The sequence below is a fragment of the Ricinus communis genome, chromosome 1, assembly GCF_019578655.1.
Source record: "Ricinus communis isolate WT05 ecotype wild-type chromosome 1, ASM1957865v1, whole genome shotgun sequence".
Taxonomy (NCBI): Eukaryota; Viridiplantae; Streptophyta; class Magnoliopsida; order Malpighiales; family Euphorbiaceae; genus Ricinus; species Ricinus communis.
Genome location: NC_063256.1, coordinates 19,962,996 through 19,983,095, shown reverse-complemented (window position 1 = coordinate 19,983,095; position 20,100 = coordinate 19,962,996). Strand labels below are relative to the sequence as shown.

General features: G+C 35.4%; 3 protein-coding genes across 11 annotated transcripts; 1 reads left to right on the top strand and 2 right to left on the bottom strand.

Annotated features, from left to right (window-relative positions):
- Positions 1–208: 208 nt before the first annotated feature.
- Positions 209–8,687, bottom strand: LOC8271840 (UDP-glycosyltransferase TURAN). 7 transcript variants are annotated; one of them, XM_015727220.2, is made up of 18 exons: positions 8,550–8,687; positions 7,805–7,929; positions 7,683–7,716; positions 7,480–7,535; positions 7,244–7,384; positions 5,471–5,619; positions 5,288–5,377; positions 5,113–5,179; positions 4,962–5,025; positions 4,765–4,870; positions 3,673–3,839; positions 3,467–3,577; positions 3,312–3,373; positions 3,149–3,201; positions 2,989–3,064; positions 2,453–2,578; positions 2,149–2,217; positions 209–371 (listed from the first exon to the last, which is right to left on the bottom strand). In XM_015727220.2, the coding sequence occupies exons 2-17, from the start codon at positions 7,907–7,909 to the stop codon at positions 2,194–2,196; spliced, it is 1,431 nt and encodes a 476-aa protein (XP_015582706.2). In that variant the 5' UTR covers positions 7,910–7,929; positions 8,550–8,687; the 3' UTR covers positions 209–371; positions 2,149–2,193. The 7 variants fall into 7 exon arrangements, 4 of the variants coding, with proteins under 4 accessions (XP_015582706.2, XP_002532170.2, XP_048235627.1 ...); XM_002532124.4 differs by lacking the exon at positions 209–371 and adding an exon at positions 385–785; XM_048379670.1 differs by lacking the exon at positions 209–371 and adding an exon at positions 385–694.
- Positions 8,688–9,144: 457 nt separating this feature from the next.
- LOC8271843 lies at positions 9,145–14,956 on the top strand. Of its 3 annotated transcripts, none has more exons than XM_048379687.1 (7): positions 9,145–9,275; positions 9,400–9,513; positions 9,619–9,830; positions 11,673–11,850; positions 12,391–12,534; positions 12,732–12,819; positions 14,008–14,956. In XM_048379687.1, the coding sequence occupies exons 1-7, from the start codon at positions 9,232–9,234 to the stop codon at positions 14,278–14,280; spliced, it is 1,053 nt and encodes a 350-aa protein (XP_048235644.1). In that variant the 5' UTR covers positions 9,145–9,231; the 3' UTR covers positions 14,281–14,956. The 3 variants fall into 3 exon arrangements, with proteins under 3 accessions (XP_048235644.1, XP_015582708.1, XP_048235639.1); XM_015727222.3 differs by having other exon boundaries at positions 11,664–11,850; positions 12,442–12,534; XM_048379682.1 differs by having other exon boundaries at positions 11,664–11,850.
- Positions 14,957–15,229: 273 nt separating this feature from the next.
- LOC8271844 (LRR receptor-like serine/threonine-protein kinase RGI3) lies at positions 15,230–19,180 on the bottom strand. The gene is made up of 2 exons (XM_015727216.3): positions 16,248–19,180; positions 15,230–16,120 (listed from the first exon to the last, which is right to left on the bottom strand). The coding sequence occupies exons 1-2, from the start codon at positions 19,075–19,077 to the stop codon at positions 15,645–15,647; spliced, it is 3,306 nt and encodes a 1,101-aa protein (XP_015582702.2). The 5' UTR covers positions 19,078–19,180; the 3' UTR covers positions 15,230–15,644.
- Between the last annotated feature and the right edge of the window lie 920 nt (positions 19,181–20,100).

Sequence of the window (20,100 nt, the reverse complement as noted above, 5' to 3'; positions counted from 1 at the left end):
CAGAAACAAATATTTATAGATGCCTTGATCCATTCATTGTATTGAAGGTTGTGTTTTGGTTCAATAACAGCAATAGCAAATAAGTGTTTTCCCAAGTCAGTTTAAATGGACAGAAATTAAGCCCCTCCCGAATTTACTTTTTGGTACATTCCTGAGATAGATTTTGGTAAATATTCTGACAGAAACAATGATGTAATTCGAAAGTGAATCAAAAACAGAATTAGCAGAATAAAATTGCAAGAACAACGAAGTGCAACAGAGCTCTCACTTCTTAAGATTTAATGATCTAGTTGAATTAATAATAAATTTTCTTCCCAAATGATGTTCAAAGGAAAACAATGAGAATCCTGTAGCCGAAGACGAAATATTAACTGCAAATCGAAATTGAAACACTGTTAAGCAGATTCAGATGAAAAGTATACAATTCAGTTCACACAGTTGCAACCTCAATGCCTGCCAAATAGGGGTGATGGGGGCTGTAATCGCAATGGGACAGGAATAACATTTCATTACATAAACAGCAAATCATGACATGGGAGCCCTTCCCTTCCTTTACCCTAACAATGCCTGTAAAATAAAACTGAGCCATTTCTCAAATATTAAAGCATCCTGCTGCAAAGATGCCCAGCAGCAGAGCAATGCCAGAAAAAACTAGGCCATTAAACCTTTGCCCGGTCTCCAGCGCTGCAATGAGCTGTTACAAAGTTAATCCTAGTTACTCAAAAGGCTGTCCTTGACATCATTAAGCGTGTTTGCATTTCTCGTTCTAGTCCTTGAATTTCAATCTGTATCACAACACAAAACTCCCGACATTTTAAGTTTAGTAACACTGTAATCCTTTTGAACTTAATTCCGAAAAAACCTCACTCTTAAGTATGATATGATATTATGCTATCATGAATATTTTTCAACTCATAAGAATTTAAATCTATGTCTTGCTATGAAAGTACATCATATTCATGAATTTGAAATCAAGCAAAACGAATTTTAGTGATGCTAAAAGTAAAGTAGGAGTTTTATAATATGAATTGAATTTTACACTTTGTTTAGTTGAAATTTATAAAATTTATAGAATTTATTTACAAATTTAAAATTTATGTTGTCTGATTGAAGTTAAAATTAATTTAGAAATCTATATAATCAAGTTTATGTAGAATAAGTTATAGCAAAATTAAATTTAGTAGTCAATATATATTCTATAGCTCCAAAATATCTCTTTCAACTTTATCATTTTTATTTTACTTTATTTTTCATGTCTTTTTTTTAAATAAAATAAATTTCTTAATAGATTTAAACCAAATATAATATTAGGTATTGCAATGAGACAGGCTTTAAGCCAGGGACTGCGAAATTTTCTTAACCAATATGAGTGATTTCTTAACCAATATGAGTGAATTTATAAGGATATTACAACACTTTCATCTCTGTTTTCTCAAAAATAGAATTTTTCTATCACTTAGTAACTTGTTGATATGTTCATTAGTAAAATATAAAATAAAAACAAAAGGAAAAATTTTCACCTAGGCCTGATGCATGTCCTTACCTATACTTTAAACCGATAGATATTGACACATCGATTAGTTTTAAATAATAGAATATGTGTCCGTCATCCAATATCAAAGTATAAAACATTTGTACGTATGTGTCACTCTTCTTTTTGTTGTGGTATATACACCAAGTCTAGGTAAAAAAATTTCAAAAAAAAAAAGAACACAGCTGTCTTATGGTTTGATCTGACTTTTTGTTTTGCACAATATATTAGTCCCTAACATTTATACTATAAAGTAAATTAATCCGTAATAGAAATAACAAGTCAATTTTTTTTATACTTTGAACTAACTACTGACTAATAGAATATTTTTGTGAAATGGCATATAAATGTGAGGGATGAAAAATGATATTTTTTGAAAAAGCAGGGATAAAAGTTTATGATAAGACAAGCCTTACTAGAGTACCTATAAATCTTTTTCTGAAAGAAAATTTGACATGTTAACAATCCCAGTCTTCAGAGCTTCATAGATTTTCAATAATTTGTTGGCAAAGTTAATAGAATCATTTGCAATCTTATCTAGTGTTAAACATCAAACATTCTAATTTAAACGAGCCCGAAAGTAACTTCCAAAAAGCAAAAGAAGATAGCAAGCTTGCCTCTTTATATTACTTTCCAACAAACATTCAACTTGAGACCAGAAATTAATTTGAAGTCTTGGAAATAACCTGCAAATTCAAAAATGCATATAAAGAAAAGTTTATGCAACAGAAAAGGGCAGTAGACCACAATCATAAACAATTCTGTTAAGCATCACTATCTAGTGTCCTCGGGTTACCAAAATATATAGCAGTGAAATACTACAGCCTACCAAAATTTATCATAAATGAGGATACTTGATTGAACAATTAAAATAATAAAATGATAATATTTGCAGACATAAAGAGAAAGAAAGAATCTTGCCTCAGTTATTAATGGCTTAGCATGCGCTTCCCATTCAGTAGCCCACCTTGAAGAACTCTTTTCCAGAGCACCATTTCTTAGCAACTTCAGTGCATTACATTCATCTGGATAACCCTTGAACAACATCTGCACATGTTTAAAATGAAACCAATTTAACTTTTTTCTATGAAGCTAATTGATTAATGAAGATTCATTTCAAAATAACACACAGGGCAAGAGGGATTATAGTCATACAAGGCCAAATTGCAAAGTAAGACATCATGTGGTGTGTTAGCGAGTTTGTGATAAAGCCATTTGCTTTGGCATCAAACATGAAAGAGTACGAGTTTGTCTATTTTGCCTACTAAGGAAATAAGATTGTGAGCAAACATGGTCATGGACCTTTCAATTAATTAAATATTAAGATTTGAATACGATAAAAAACTTGAAACCTACCCTCATAGCTCCGCTAATTCAAGGATTTAATCACAGAGATGCGAAACTTAAAATATTCAAATATCTTAATTAGCCATAAAAATTCTAAGTAATTTAATTACCAAAAGCTCATCAGCTAGCTCTGAAGATGACGAAAAGAGGAGACCGTTTTTATCAACTTCAACTAACTCCTTGATGCTTCAAACAGAGAAGATGATTACAAACAATAAACATAGATAGCCTTATTTCACATGCTTAAATAAATGGATGATAATGCTTTACCAAGAGTAGGCAACAGCACAAACAGGCAGTCCACATCCGAACATGTCCACAACCTATGCCACATTTTATAGAGTATCAGTTCTTGTGAAACTCAAATTTTGTAACCACACACATGTACAGTTTGCTTATCCTGGTAAAAGTTGTTGCCATATTAATGATATACCTTCATGGGAAGGTCCAACCCCGATGATGAAGTATGCAAGCACACACCTAGGTCTGCTGAGCCTGTAAAGATAAAAGAGCCAAAGAAATGGCATATCATACAATATTTTTTCTGAAAGAGGGGCAAGAGTAGACTAATTTAAGTCAAAATTTTACCTAGAAGCAATGGATAATCCTCAGCTGACAACCACATGGTACGAAATGCCACACGTTTCAGGTGTAACCGCCTTATTTTTTCTTCATATTTTTCCTTTTCAGGCCCCTTACCTTCATCGATGGAATGAGGCTAGTTAAAAGGTTGTAGCATGTACTTATTTTATGCATTTGGAATAGAATAAAAGACTTGGTCGAAGGGGCACTACCTGTAATGACAAATAACAACCTGGGATATAAGCACTGTTTCCCCTTGGTTAATTCCTTCCAAAGGACCTCATCAAGAGAAGAGTCATTTTCATTTAAGATTGCAGCAACACGTCTATCATACATTACTGCAGCTTCAAGGAGAATGCCAAAATCCTCATCTGGCGTCCTGAAATGTTATCATCTTAAAATAATGTCTTCTGAAAAGTTATATTTAAAATGGAAGCCTTTCTCATAGACTCCTTAGCTAAAACATCCGAGTTCACCACAACAAAATAATATGGATGGCCAAACAAAAACACAACTTTTTCTAAAAAGATGGACAATCAGGAAAGGAGAAGAATAAAGGAAAAATAGAGAAAATACTTGTATTGGCTTTTTAAAGATATCCAGATAAATAGTGTGAAAGATCTACATCTTCACAGTAAAAGAAAGGAAAGATAATTGCACTTGGAGGATGAAAGAATCAGAAGAGAAGGATGATGTTCAACATACAGGCCATCAATCACGTGCTTCAATATCTTCTGATATTTTATTAGTGTATAAGCCACTAATCAAACTATGAATGGTGAATCTCCATCAATCCCATTTGTAAGTATTCGATAATTTGATTTCCATTGTAGTAAATAGCAAGCCTATGCTTGAATAATCATGTAGGCACAACTTGCTTAATCAAGTTGAGCAAATGCTTCCGCAAGTTTGCTACTTCAACAAATGCTGTGCTTGATCAAGTTGAACAAATAATTAATTGAGTTTATTGCTTCAAGAAATGGTCAAGCAGCTAAAAATTATACAAGACACCCTCTTACCCGCTAGCCTCAACCTCCACCAGAAATGGGAAAAGAAGAGCCCGCATTTTATATTTGAAAGTTACCAATAAATAACCAACAAAGGAATTGAGGTTACAAACATAAGATAAATGGACTGACTTAAAATTGGAACAAGCAGGTAACTAAAGCACCAATTAACATGTCTATCATACATGCCACAACCAAAATCTGTGATTGCATTGGGCAATCAGCAGTAATATAGCTTTTGAAACCTCAATTTGAACATTTAACAAAAAAGAATAAAGAAAAAATAAAATAACCCACCAGCTTGTACTGCTAACAACAAGTGCTGGTCTGTTTGGCTTTAAGATGGTATCACCATCAACACTGGTGGTAAACATTGTTTCATTTACATTGTGGTTCCCCATTCCTATGGATCATAAGAGAGATGACCAATTCATGCAAAGAAATCTCAATGAAAATGAATCTCAACATATATATGAGCGAGAGAACTATAGTACCATAGCTGGCACAATCATGAATACTGCCAGGCTGAATGATGTATTTATCTAATCTGCAGAACAACTAAAAAAAATCCATTTCTTATAACAAATTATGCCTCCACATTTCTGAAAAATGGTTTAAAAAATAAAATAAAAGAAGGCTCTTTACCTTATGCTTCTCCTCGAGTGAAGTAGGACTAAAAAACTCAGGAGGCTGATCATAGAGAACTGTAGCGCTGTCAAGTTTATCATGTACTAGATGATCAAATGACATTGAGCTATAATATAATTGATAAATTTTCCCATCAGATGAAGAAATTTAGAAAATTAAGCTGAAACCTTACTTAATTCCCCAGTTTTGAGCCAGTTCATGTTGCATTGCCTTTGTTACACACAGGGAACCATTAGCCATCCTCCCATAATGTCTCTCGAACCTGAGGCACAGAGAAACTCAGACATCTGGTGCATAATCAGATTTAGCTTCTTGTAACAAAAGTACAAGATTCCACAGGGCATCCAAGTAATACCAACGATATACTGCTACAAATCGACTGTTTCTTCCAAGGGACAAAGCCAATAACGTATATCCAAAGTTATGCCAATCAACAATAAATGCAGAATTCCTCAGCCAGCTTGCCCATTTTACAGCCACCAAGGTTGGAACAGAAGGTGGATTCTATGGAAACAATGAAAAGAAAACCATAATTAGAAAAATATAGATCCTGCCAGATCAAACAAAATGATAGATAGCAGCTATATGATTGTATACATACAAAATGCATATATTACATGCATGCTCTAAACATCAAGATATACAGTTCTTTTAAATTTCTGTAAGGACCAGAGAGCGAATTAAAAGTTCAACAATAACTTAAGTTCTGTGACATTACAATTACACCAGGGACTGAAACATGGGGAGGAGGAGGTATTGCAAAGTTAATACTGCATTTTTCATCCATTTTCCAGAAAAACAAAGTTTTGCTCTTCTAAAGGTGGGTGAGGCTTTATGTTGGAGTGTATAGGCATAATGAAAAAGTTGTGTACACGATAATGCCAACCACATATAGCACAGGAATACCTATTTAAACACAAAGCAAACATCTAAAAGAATCAGTGCATTAATATCTGGAGTTCGCTTCTGCCGTCTTTTTAAATGCTTTCTCAAGGGCTCAATTTTAAACTTGAAGAATGGATAGTTATAAAATACTGCTAATGGTTTCCACCTGGTAAAGTACTCAACTTCACAACACAAATTCATGTTTCATGCATGCACTTAATACTGAATTTAATACAAGTGCTCATATGAACAAATATTGCAGCAGGGATATTATTTGAAGCATGACATTTTATGATTCTAATCCAGACTCTTATTATAGGTTGAAATATTATTATATGAATGCAAACGAACCATGTTTGCACTATAACCCTGTTAACCTTTTGGTTGACTACATTTTAAAGCATTATTACAGAAGTTGAAAATGCAAATCAAATCTGTAAATGAATATTATAAAAGCAGGCCTATTGATAGACCTTAAACCACCTCCAATTTATATTCTTGGAAACACAATGGAATTTGCAAGGTGAAAGCACAGTGACAAACTTAAGTTGTCAGGTTGAAACCAGGAAAATCCAAGACAGTGACAGAAGACCAACAAATTTAAGCCATTTTTCTCTAAAGCAGCTTCATATAAGTAAATGAATGAAACTTTGTCAAGATTAAATGTTCACATGACAGCTAATTCCTCATAAAAGAATTTGACAAGTATACTATCTTTTAAGAGGTTCAAATGTATGCAGTCTTCTCCTTGCATTGCATTAGTTTCCTTCATTTAAACTAATGACCATTCAAAAAGGTGCAAATGCATAAACCATTGCTAGAGGAAATGCAACACAAGACATCCTAAAAGAAGAGAACCAACCAAAAGGAGAGAAAAAAAAGAAGGATAATGCAAAGAGGACTGTCATTCACATCAGATATGCTTGTCTATGAAATTCATTTTTATTATGTGCGTGAGAAATAAGCAACAGAAAAATCCAGGAAGAATGACCAGAGCTATTCACAAACTTCCAACATATGCAAGCAAGAACAACCATGTTAAGTTGTAGCAAAGATTTCAAATAGAAGAGAGATCTACAAATTTTACAGCAGTGTATATAAGAAAATAATTGATTTGTTTCTAGAACACTTAAATCATAGGGTTCTATGAATTCCAACTATAAATAAATGAGCATATTGATTAAATGTAGTGAACAACCGAAGGATCAAGATTGCCAAAGAGGTCAGAAAAGAAAAAGTTCACCTGCACAATGAAAACATCAGGGGCTGGAACTTTGAAGCAGAGATGCCAAAGCAGCACAAAAAACTGAAATAAAGGTTTGAGCACGAGAACCAAGGCTTTAAGCAACTTGGGTAGGGATTGAGGAAGTACTGGCCACTGTTTCTGTAAGAATTAAAAAATTAGCATAGAATTATACAAAGAAAGTAAATGAATAGTAATGGTATGAGAAAAGATATGTGAATGAAAATTATATATACCATTTTGTGGATATGAATAGACTGATTCTGTAGCAGTGCCATATGGGGTTCAGAACCTGCCAAACGAATAAACATTTTTAGCCAAATCACACATCATGCACAGTTAATTAAATGAATTAGTGTCGGAAGATAGTTGAAATTGGGTAATGCCATGATGAATTTTATGTAATGCATCAGAATCCCCAATTTGACAAAAACCAGACCTCCATAGGCAACAATGTCCACTTGTAGAGATGCCTACAAAGACAACTCCATTAACAAAAAATGATAAATTAAAATAAAAAAGAAATTGAACAAAATAATGGAATTAAAGAGAGAGAGAGACCTGAAGAGCAAGGGACAGCGCGTGATACTGCATACGAGGGCTGCGTCCTATATCTCCTAACACAACAACACATGCTCTTCCTCTTCCTCTTCTCTTCTTCCCCATCTGAAACTCTCTTTCTTTATCTAATAGCAGCATAACAGAAGGAATTTAATTGAACTGAACTGTTGATTTATGAGGGAAAAGGTGCAATTTTGTGCCCCTAATGTTTGGTGCGAAGAGCGGATTAGTCCTTAAACTATTTTTGAGCGCACTTAAACACTTAACTAATGAGAAAACCTTACTTAATGCTCCTCCTCATTGCTAGAGATTTAACAGTCTTGTAATCCATTAAACATGGCTGAAGGGGCAAGTAGAATGGATCCCACATTTACATGGTCAATGCTAATAATCTTTCTCTTTCTCTAACCTTTCTTTTCCTTTAATTTCTTTTTTCCTTTTATTTTTGAGTAAAACTGTAAAAATTAGTGCAAACCTCTGCTTCAGATGGTTCTCTAAAACCTCTACAGTTTTCATGTCCTATTTTTCAAATTTCAATCTAATCCTCTAAACAAATATTAAACTTCAACTATTTCTCAATCAGCGGCGTCACCACCACATACAAACACAGATGCGTTATTAATAAACCTCAATCTAAATAAGAAATTGCAGGTTTAATACAGATAATATGAAACAAGCGAAACAACTGAATTTTACAATCAAATGCCAAAATATAAATAGCCTAATAGTTCAAGAGGGCGCTGACCCAGCTTTTGTTTTGAAATGAGACCACCAATGGACAGTGATCAGAACATCAATCCGCAATGTCTGCACCAGCTTCTGCCCTTCTTTTGCTTTGCTCTCATGAAACAAGAAATGCGACACATAGTATCCAACAGCACATTTGTAATCCTGCAAAACCAATTTCATAAAAAAAAGAAAAAGGAACTAAGCCCAAAAGGAGAACCAAGAACAATAGAGGAAATGAATTCACTTTAGCACAATTATGTCATTACCACAAATCTAAAGCTGATTAAGATTTTTAATATCCGAAAAATTAAAACCCAACTCCTAATCAATCGTTGCTGGAGTTAACGAATCTCCTTAACAACGACCATGTAGACCAGATGCAGCGGCGACAACAGGAAGGAGGAAAAGGAGGAGCTAACTCGTGAGTCAGCTGCGATTGCTACTGTTGCAGCGTTGCTGAGGAACTGGTAACACGAGGATGACGATGCTGTTGTGGTTGTTGCAGCTTCGATGACGATAGGGACTGGTTGAGCAACAATGAGCAATTTAATTTGATTTGATTTTGTTATAAGTGGATTCGATTTAGTGTGAAAGATTTTTCTTTTTTGGTACTGTTTATCTGTGGGAAGGAAAGGGAAGAAGAAGAGAGAGATCAGAACCGAAAGGGAAGGAAAGCTGGTTTTGCTAGAGGAAGAAGAATGCACGGCAACGGCGTCGTTTTAAGGAATGCACAATGCCAGTGGTAAGTGTATTATATATTAGGGATTCCATTTATCAAAAATAAAATAAAATAAAATTCGGTGCGAGGAGTTGTTCTCCTTCGGTGGTACAGTTTCTCACCATTTGCTTCTGCAAAATCAATTCAGTAATCCAAAAGACTGTGGAGCTTTTGGCATTTTGAACTTCACAATAATGGCGATTCTCGCATCCAAATTCTCATTTCATCTTCAATCGCGCTTATTCTCTATCTCTATTCCCTGGTAACGCTTCTCCCTCAATTTCCCTTCACTTTTCTTTTTGGCTTTTTTAGTGTTACTATTTTATGTTCTGCTACGGTAATTTTTTTTTCTTGAATTCTTTTATAGGGTAAAGAGAAATGCACCAGTTCTATGCTTGAAAAGCCGAGATCATTCCACCTTATCAGTTCCAGTTAGATACATTCCCAAAAAATCTTCAAAACTTAATGAATTTAAGGATTCTGACAATGGGGTTCTTGATAAAAGTTTAAATCAGAAGGCTCCAAATCGAAACCAAGATTTGTACAAGCAAGATTTTTTATCTAATGATGCACAACAAGGTAACGTAATGTTCTGCGCATATTTGAGTTATCAGTAGCTGTTAACATTTTGGTGAACTAATTGATAAAGTTCGTGTGAAAACTGTCAGTCACCCATTTGTTCTATGAATTAAGAGAACTAACGAGACAATTAGGATTAGCTTCTTAAATCAGTTTTTACTGTTATCTCCTTAGATATTATACTTTAGTTGGTTTTTTAAATCCCTTTAGTCATAATTATGGACATTTATTGTTATAGAAATTATAGAGTGATTTGTATGCGAAAGCATAATGTTTTTCTAATTATGATGTTTCATATATAATTGTAGCCAATGTTAGTCAAGATTGCTTGGCTCATTGCAATAATAAATCATGAGTGAACCTCTAAATTTGCGGCAGTTGTTTCAGTTTTCTGTAAACTATTTATTAATCTCTTAAGATGAAAGCAATGTGGGGATATGTAGAATTGCATGCCAACTTAAAAGTCTTGATGTAGTCATGTATCAACTTTTTCCAAAAATTAGGATTGATAGACGAGACGAAAGGGGAAAATTAAGTACCTGACCAATGTTGGCTTGGTCTCAGTTGAACCCACATCATCAAGTAATTGAGCTATATGGCCTTGCTTTTTGTTAAAGCTATGTCGTTTAAGAAGCATAAGCCTATCAAGAGGATTTACAGAGAGTTGCACTTCTCCTTCACTTTTCTTACAGCACATCTTTGATGGATGCAGGCATGACTTGTCATGTTATGTGGTTTGATGAGATGAAGTATCATAAGATTTTTTTTTTGTTGCATTAGGTGTACCTGCATTTCACAACGTTAATCATAGCCTAGAATGATGATTAATACAAATTTTATGGTTTAGTCTTTGCAGCTTGGATATGGTTTAGTAGAACTAACAACTCAGATCATGTGGTTAAGTATTAAGAAGTTTGCTGCAACCATCTGTCCATGTTGTGAAAGCCCTACTTCTAGCCATGTGTTGAAATAAAATATCCTTATTTCATGTGAACTGTGAAGCACTGACACTCCTAGGGGGTTGCCGTATGCATGCCGGACACTCTGGGGACACGCTGTAATACATGTGGGACAAGAGAAAAGCGTTCCCTTAATTTTATTTTATTTTTAAATTTCAGGTGGAGACATGCCAGGAACACGGGAAATATTAAACTTTACCAAATTATGGGGTAAATTTGAAAAACATGGGGTACTTCTTAAAATAATTTTAAATTTAGTGGATTGTATTATTAAAACATAAAACATAAAAACATAAAACATAAAACCCCAGCCATACAACCCTTGCCGATATCTGCTTCTCTTTCCCCTCCGATGAACCAGAATTTGAGTCATTGTTGTTTTTAGATGATGTGGGAGAAAATGAAGGTTAGAAAATGTTTTAGACTTGTAGTTTAATTTTATGAATATCATTTATATAAGTTTACATTACAATAATTATCATCTTCTATCTATATATACAATTATATTTATTTATATATTAAATTTGTCACGTTCCCCCGTATCCATATCTCACTTTTTTTTAAAATGTCGTGTCCCGTACCCGTATCCATACCTGGTCTGTGCTTCATAGCATGTGAAAAGAAAGAAATCTACTAAAGATGCAAAGTGTTTGTCATATCAGTGGTATATGCTATTCAATGCTACTTTTCAAGATTGTATTTTGCATCTTATTCTACAGTGTGCTACAGGGATTGTTTACTGCTTTTTTAAAGTATGCCTACAGTTTTTGTGTCTTTTGAATGTTTTTATTTATTTTTGTTTGCTTTCTTCCATGATGTGTAATTGTTCTTTCTTTATCCTCGTCGGTCAAGTAGAATGCTGAAAAGGTTGCAGCATTTTCAGGGTTGGAAGAAGGAATTAACAATGATGTGGAGGTGATACAACACAAATTTATGGAAGAACCAGAGGATTCCTCTGAGAAATTAATTCAACATGAAAGGCTTATCTGTAAAAAGAATGCACAATCAGGTAGAACTATGCTAGATGCTGAGAAGATGGCTATAGAGTTTCTTGCTACAAGGTCAGAATTTGGATTTCTATAACTTTATTGCTTGTCTCTTTATTTTGACATGATATGGAGCTGAAGCGCCAAACTTTGAGTTTTGTGCACAATCATATCATTGCTATCGTACAAATATATATATTGGTGCAATAGCTTTGTGAACTATGCATCATCAGCATATATAAATTCTTAACTGCATGCTCTTTTTCTTCCAGTATATATTTTGAATAACTGAGATCATTGTTGTGAACCTTACACGTATTTGTTGGATTTTATATCTTTAAAAGTAAGCCAAAATGTTAAATCCATATAATCTTTTGCCGTAAGTTCCTGCTCGGACTACTGTGATCTGAAATCAAATTTTAAAAACCAACTTGATCATTCTAAATGCAAATAGAATAAATAGGATGGCCCTATTTCCACACGCCACAGCCTCAATTGCTAGAGTCACAACTTTACTCTATTAAGTGGTTTATGTGAAGAAACCGTTGCTGTCCTAGCAATTAAGGTTGTGGAATACTGTTTCCTAATAATAATCTTCTTTAATTTTGCTCTCAGGAGCACATTTATCTTCAGCTATTATCCTTGGGCTCATTTAGTTTCCTGCAGAGCATTTACAGCAGTTGAGCTCCGGAAGAAACTACATGGAAAGAAATTTCCCCCTGATATTGTGGAAGCAGTGATAATCGATTTCCAGGCCAGGTGAATCACTTATTATGTTAAAGTCATGTTTTCCAGGCTATTTTCTGTGTACTCCTTTTTTGTGTGGGTGTTGGCATTTTAAGCATTTGGACGTCCTTTGTTGCTTTTGTTAGGTATTCCAGTTCTTCCGCTAGCATTGCCTTATGGATGCTAGTAGTTGCATTTTACAGGAGTTTGACCCTTTTAATTTATTGTAGGGGGCTGATCAATGATAGCCTGTATGCAGAGACATTTTCTCGATCTAGATGGTCTTCTTCAAGCTGGGGACCCAGGCGGATAAAGCAAGTAGGATGATCCTGTTCTATTGTTAATTCTCCAGTCTAACATGTTTGCTGAGTAAGCTTTGGGAAAAGATATGCATTGAATTTGACCCTCTTCTTCATTAGTTATGGTTAAAGTTACAATTCATGATAGTCAATAAATAATTCTTGTCAGTAGCTATTTCTTTCCCGCATTTGGTCATTGTTGTTTGTGAATGCACACACAAGTGTGCCTGCACACATGGAGTAAGTGGAGTGCAGGAGCAGGTTCTAGAATATATTAAAAAATATGGATTTATGAAATCAATGGCTACATAACGTTCCTTTGAGCTTCACTTTGGGACTGTAGTTTGGGGTAGCAAGTCATTTCGTTATGTACAGTTGAGCATGAATATTACATTGTTTAGGTCAGTGGAAACAAGACATGATTGATTAGTCAAGTTAAAAACCTATTTATTAGCATGTCCTATTCATTTAACAAGTACTCTTTAACCTGTTAACAGAATATGAACAAGAAGTCTATCTATATATGTATGTGTTTGTGTGTAATCATAAGCATTTCCACCTGTGACACAACAAGATTATCTTGTAGCAGTAACCTACCATACAAATATGAGACAGACATGATAAGGGAAAACTTATGAACCTCTTTCTGGGTCAATTTCGTATCCACTTGTGTGAATGCCACTCCTAGTTTCGTCAACACTCATTTTTAAGTGAAGCTCGTATTATGTCAATTAAATATCTAAAATTTGCTGGAGGAAGAGACTGCTTGAACATAGAATTCACAAACTGTGCAACTTGGTGTATTCTTTTCAGAGATGAGGTGGAAAGTCACTAACCCTTGTGTAGAGTAGTGATTAAATATCTCATTCCTATCTATTTTATATTTATATGCCAGTGATTCAGTAGAATGTGCAGGGAAGCATGATAAACTGTAGTTAGATCTTCAATTGCTTTGATTTGAAGATGTATACCTCAGTGGCTCTATGGAAACCACATGACAGCATACGCAACTGTTGCTGACATGAGTGGGATTGTCATGTGGTAGCAAGCTATAGATTTAGGACACGAGCACTACTTAGTGGTTGTAATCAGCTAGAAATGGGGGAAAAAGAAAGGAAGTTAGAGGGATGAAAGGAAATTGATGAACTTGTATTTTGTTGCAATGTGAAATGCCAATTCCTAATTTTGAGGTCTTTTGTTTAACCAGGCATTGTTCATGAAGGGAGTGAGTGAAGCAGATGCAGAAAAGGCAATAAAACTGGTTTTTGAGGATGACAGATCTGGAGGCCAAGAATTAAAACTCGGCATGTCGAAGCTTTCTATGGAACATCTATTGGTTCAAGCTTCCAAACAGTGGTTTCGAGGTCAAGATGTTCCCAGAGAGACCCGTAAATCAAGAATCATTCGGTGGCTTCAGTATCGCGGTTTCAACTGGGGTGTTATTAGCTTCATATTGAAAAAGTTAGAATCTCAATATTAATTCTTCTTAGAGCATAATAAGGATCTTGCCTGATGCGACAGAAGGAATGGGGGCCATTTTCTTTTTCAGCTAATGGTCCATACTGTCATTGGAATTAGACGTTGCTCAATGTGGATCAGTTGTTGTCTCCATTAGCACTGCACTGGTGTGGCCCAAAACTTGCCCACTTCACTCCCTTCACTATGCTAAATTTCATCCTGCGTCAGCGTACCCTAGTGCCATCTAATCTAAGCAGCAACGTCCATCCTAATGAAGAAACACCTCCAAGACAAAGCAGCAAGTGGTACAACTATCACCATTGTTTTTACTGATTATGGAAGCATTCATGTATCCAATTAGTGCAAATATTGGCAACAAGATCTTCCCTGTTATGTTGGGTGTAAGTGTCAACTACTTGAGAAATTAATCATGCATCCACACACACTGCAGATATTTCGGCTGGATCCTGCTGCTGCTTTAATGTGTACAAGTTCTCAGCATATACAAGTACTTGATAGTACCTAATAACATCAAAAATGTAGAAAGAGAAAATTAATCCCTGGGGGATGGCTACAAGGATTATCATCATCATTAGCCGCTCTTTTAGGGGATTATCAGATTTGAGCTTAGTTCTCTATGCCTGACTATATAAACTTGATGTGGGTCTTTTTCTAATACTACTATTATTTTTTTTGCATGTGAGCAAGTTGTTTACAGAAGATTAATGTGCAATTAATAAACAGGTATAATGGTCCTGTTAGTGCATGTGCTTCTGAGTTAAGCCCATATATAGAGCCTTCTAAATTAAGGTTAGTAACATGATTTGGATACGTTTCTCTGTACATTGCTGTAAAGTCCCTCTCCCACAGCACATGGACATGTGTATGTGGTGTTTGAGGAACGTGGGGCCATGTGAGCACTGCTGGAAAGCCTGCTTTTATCTATTATGTGTATTTTCTAGAATCAGAGACACACAGAGAATCACATTCGCTGCATTAAATTGTAATTACATAGATCCAAAACCACCAATCATTGATCCAGCTTCTACATGCCCTCTTCAGTCATTCTCTTACCCTCAAATGACAGTTGCTAGCCCTACTCCCAAGATAATACCCCCATCAGTATTGGAGCTATCAAACAACAATGGACCATTTGGACAAAGGTTCTGAAAATTCTCTTATTCTTTTTACCTCTCTTTTGCTTTTCTTTTTTAACATACTGACATTTACTAAATTTACCAGCAAATTAGCTACTACAATCTATGATACAACTACCACATATGGTAAAAATTGCAACTAAATTACTGTGATAGCTCCCATTCAAGGAGATTCTCCCATTGAACATGTACAAAATCTCTGTGTGCTTTAACCTATTCTTGACACCTTTTACCCATGATAAATTGACTCATCATCAGAGAAAGCAAAGGAGCAGTTAGAAGACCCTTGTGAAACTACAATCCCAGCCGCAGGGGAAGGCGATGATCGGATTGCTGTCATACCTCCACCCTTTGACATGTCCGGGTCTGGCCTTATAGGATCAATGTGCCTAATCTCCTTTAGCATTGCAGCAACATCCTTCATTGTTGGACGATCATCAGGTCGGTTGCTGATGCAGAGAAATGAGACAGCTAGTGTTTGGAGCATTTCATGCATTGTAGGGTCAGCCCTTCCTCTAAGCTTTGAATCAAGAATGTCAACTGGGTCTTTCTTGCTTGCTAAGTGGTCCCTAACCCACTGAACCAATGGTGCACCACCAGGCAATGTTGGGTCTAATGGGTGTCTTCCTGTTAGTACCTCTAAAAGCACCACACCGAAACTATACACATCACTTTTTTCATTGATCCTCTGCATTGATGCATGCTCTACAAAAAGTAAGAAGAACCCAAGAAAAGAAAACATTAGGAGGCAGGACTGGTGATTTAACTATATGAGTAATTTTAATTAAATAAGTAACTTAAGCTAATCAAATCTGAATAAAAGGAGAAATACCTGGAGCCATGTATCCATAGGAACCAGCCAGGTGAGGCCTTTGGCTTGGTTTGGCTACATCATCAGTAAAATTGCTATTCACAACTCTTGCTAGGCCAAAATCAGCTAGGTATGGTTCATAACCTGGTCCTATAAGAACATTCATGGCTTTAACATCTCCATGAAGAATAGCTGGAACACAGTCATGGTGCAAGTATGCAAGAGCATGTGCAACCCCCAAAACTATATCATATCTAGTTTCCCATTCTGCTCCTCCTTTGGCAGCACCATGAAGGAGTGAACTCAAGCTTCCATTTGGAAGGTAATCATAGAAAAGAAGCTTCAGATTCCGGTTCGAAGCCCAGCCTAAAAGGCGGACAATGTTACGGTGTCTGATTGAACCAAGTGTCTGAATTTCAGAACTGAATGCTCCTGATTCTTCTGATGACCACATCTTCTTAACTGCCAGTGTATCCCCATTTGGAATTGTCACCTTATATACAACTCCTGAGCTTCCTGTGCCTATTACATTAGATGATGTTAGATTTCTAACAATGTCCTCAATTGAGAAATCAAGCTTCTGATACAAAGTCATTTGCCAGTTATAATCTTCCATCAGCCCATTGTTAGCCATTCGGACACGGATTAACATGTAGATTGCCAGCAGAACTAGAACTGCACTTGCACTAAGAAGAACTGACATCAGCAGCTTCATTGCTGATCTAGTCTGGCTTGCAGGTCCCAAGGTATCAACAGGTGTTACTGTTCCAGAAATGTGGAGACCTTGATTTGAAGCAAGGTCACTAAGCGGGAGCTTTCGAAAAAATGGTGTGTTAGGCAATTCACCAGAGAAGTCATTGAAAGAGACATTAAGGGAAACAAGGTTTTGGAGGTCTGCAAGAACATCTAATTTCCCTTTGAGCTTGTTGTGGGAGAGGTCAAGCACTGCTAGCTTGCTAAGACCAGAGAATTCAGATGGGATCACACCAGAAAACTGGTTGCTGCTAAGATTGAGAGAGATTTCAAGTGCTGGAATTTGACCAAGCTCTTTCGGGATATCTCCAGAAAAACCATTGTCTCCAAGGTTGAGCAATTGCAGTTTACTGCAAGACAATATCTCCGCTGGAATTCGGCCGGAAAGCTGATTCCTTGCCAAAACAAGCTTGGTTAATTCAGTCAATAACCCAATGCTATGAGTCAGTGGACCTGCAAGCCTATTGTCTGATACATCAACAAACTGTAGGCTTTCAGGCAGAGTATCTGGTAAAGAACCAGTAATCCCATTTGAATGAAGATCAAGAAACTCGAGGTTTTGGCATCCAGATATGGATGGAGGGATTCCTCCAATGAAATGATTGTTGCTCAAGTCAATGAAATTCAAACTCTTCAAATTTCCAATCTCCGATGGAATAGTACCCGCGAGCCGGTTCCTACTTAACCTCAACCTGTACAGATTGGTGCAGTTCCCTATATCAGGGGGTATGAAGCCAGATAAGTCATTGGAAATTAGCAGTAGCTTGGTTAGATTCTGCAACCCGAAAATCTGTTTCGGTATTGAACCAAAAAGATGATTGTATGAGAGATCAACAGCCTGAAGATTCTGACAATTTGATAGAGAATCCGGAACGTTTCCTGTTAGATTGTTCTGCCAAGCGAAGAATAATGTCAAGCTGTTTAGATTACCAATAGAAGCAGGAATCTCACCCGAAATAGCATTGTTATCTACTTCAAGATGAGTGAGAGCTGTACAATTTGTGATTTCAACAGGAATGGTGCCTGTTAATTGATTAACACTTAGCTGAAGCTCTTGCAACTTCAAAAGGTTTCCGAGACTTCTTGGTATAGTTCCAGTCAGAAGATTCACTGAAAAATCAATGACTGTAAGCTCTGCGCAGCTTCCAAGCTCATCTGGGATTGTACCCACTAAGCTGTTCTGCCATAGAAGCAGACTCTGAAGCTTAGTGAGTTCCCCAATTCGCTTGGGGATCGAACCAGATAAAGAATTCTGATACAGGTACAAGTTCTGCAACTCACTGCAGTCCCCAATCTCTTCTGGAATAGGACCTGATAGGAGTGATGTATAAATAGCTAGAGTTTGGATTCTCTTCAACTTTCCAATTGACGAAGGTAAACTCCCAGAAATGCTGGTTTCGGCGAGGCCTAATACAACCAAGTTGGTGCAGTTCCCAATCTCCAGAGGCAACTCACCTTTGAGATTTTTGTTTCCACCTGCTCTGAAAATCTCTAGTCTGCTTAATGCCCCAATGCTCTTCGGAATCTCGCCGGAGATTTGATTGTCGAAAAGAGTCAAATACACAAGGCCCGAGAGATTGCCAATATCAGAAGGGATTTCACCTTCAAGAAAATTTGTATTGAGAGATAAACTCTGCAGTTTCTTTAGTCTGCATATTTCTACTGGTATTTCACCTGATAAAGAATTATCACTAAGATCAATCAAACTCAGTTCACGATATTCACCAAACTCTTTGGGAATGTTGCCAGTGAGATTAGCTGAAGAAAGAACAAGAGTCTTCAAGAACTTAAGTGACTGAAAATTTGAAGGCAATGAACCTTGCAAATCCACTGCTTTCAAGCTTATCTCTGTAACCATCCCATTTGAGTTGCAATGAACACCAACCCATTTGCATGGAGTTGAGTCTAAAGGATTCCATGAAGCGAGTTCATCTGCTGAGCTGTTTAAACTGTTCTTCCATGCTAAAAGAACTTGGCCTTGTTCGTCAATGGAAGAATAACAAGAATGAAGGAAAACAAAGTTTATTGACAAAAAGAAGGTGAAGGAGAAGGAGCAAATATTGTGAGAAAGAAAGAGATTACTTAGAGTTGCAGGCATTGTTTTTGAGAGATGAGAAACAGTTGATCTATTTTTGGGGATTGTTGAATGGGAAATCCCATGTTTTGTTTATAGACGAAAAGCAGAAGATCAGGATCCAATTGCATACTTGTTTTTCTTTTTTTAATTCTATCATTATCAGTGTCATTATTATTATTATTATTATTATTATTATTATTATTATAAATATTTATAAAATTTCACTTTTTTATTCTCTTGTTGTCAATTGAGGTGATTATATATTATAAATATAAAAGAAAAGATGGGCAATTTCATCCTTGGTCAAGTATCTATCTCTGGTAAATATATATCAAGTTTAAGATTTCAACCTTCACTCTCTTGAACCTTTTGCTGTCATTTTCTTTAATAAAATCAAGATTTTTAATTTCAAGCTATTTAGTGTCCATAAAATGACTCTCTTTTCTCTTGCTCATTCTACTTCATAAAAAAATCCATATTTAAAAAAAAAAAAAGATTAAATCTTTCAAGTGTTCCTACTTTAGTCTAGTGATATTTTAAAATCAAGTTATAAGATTTAGAACTCCAAATTCTCTGTCTTTGCCAGAAAAAGAAAAGAAGAGTTGGTTTTTACTGTGAGTAACTTCCATAAAAGAAAGAAATAGAGAATTGTGTTATAAACCAAGATTTACTTTTACATTATATTTGATTGAAATTTATCATTTAAGAAAAAAATATAAAAAAATAAAATAAAAATAATAAAATTAAAAGAGATATTTTAATGTTACATAATCTATTAATTTACTAACCTCGAAAAATTTATTTATTTTGTTAGAATTTAATATAATTATAATAAATCTACATAAATTTAATTATACAGAACAGTAAATTAACTTTCATTTTATTTAAAATATATAAATTTTAAATTTATAAATAAATTTTATAAATTTCAACAAATATTATTATAATGATTTTTATTTTTTTTGATTAGGTAGTCAAGTTATGTATGTGCATATATCTTTCCAAGATTTTTGATTGACTGATCTAGAATAGATCAACTAGTAA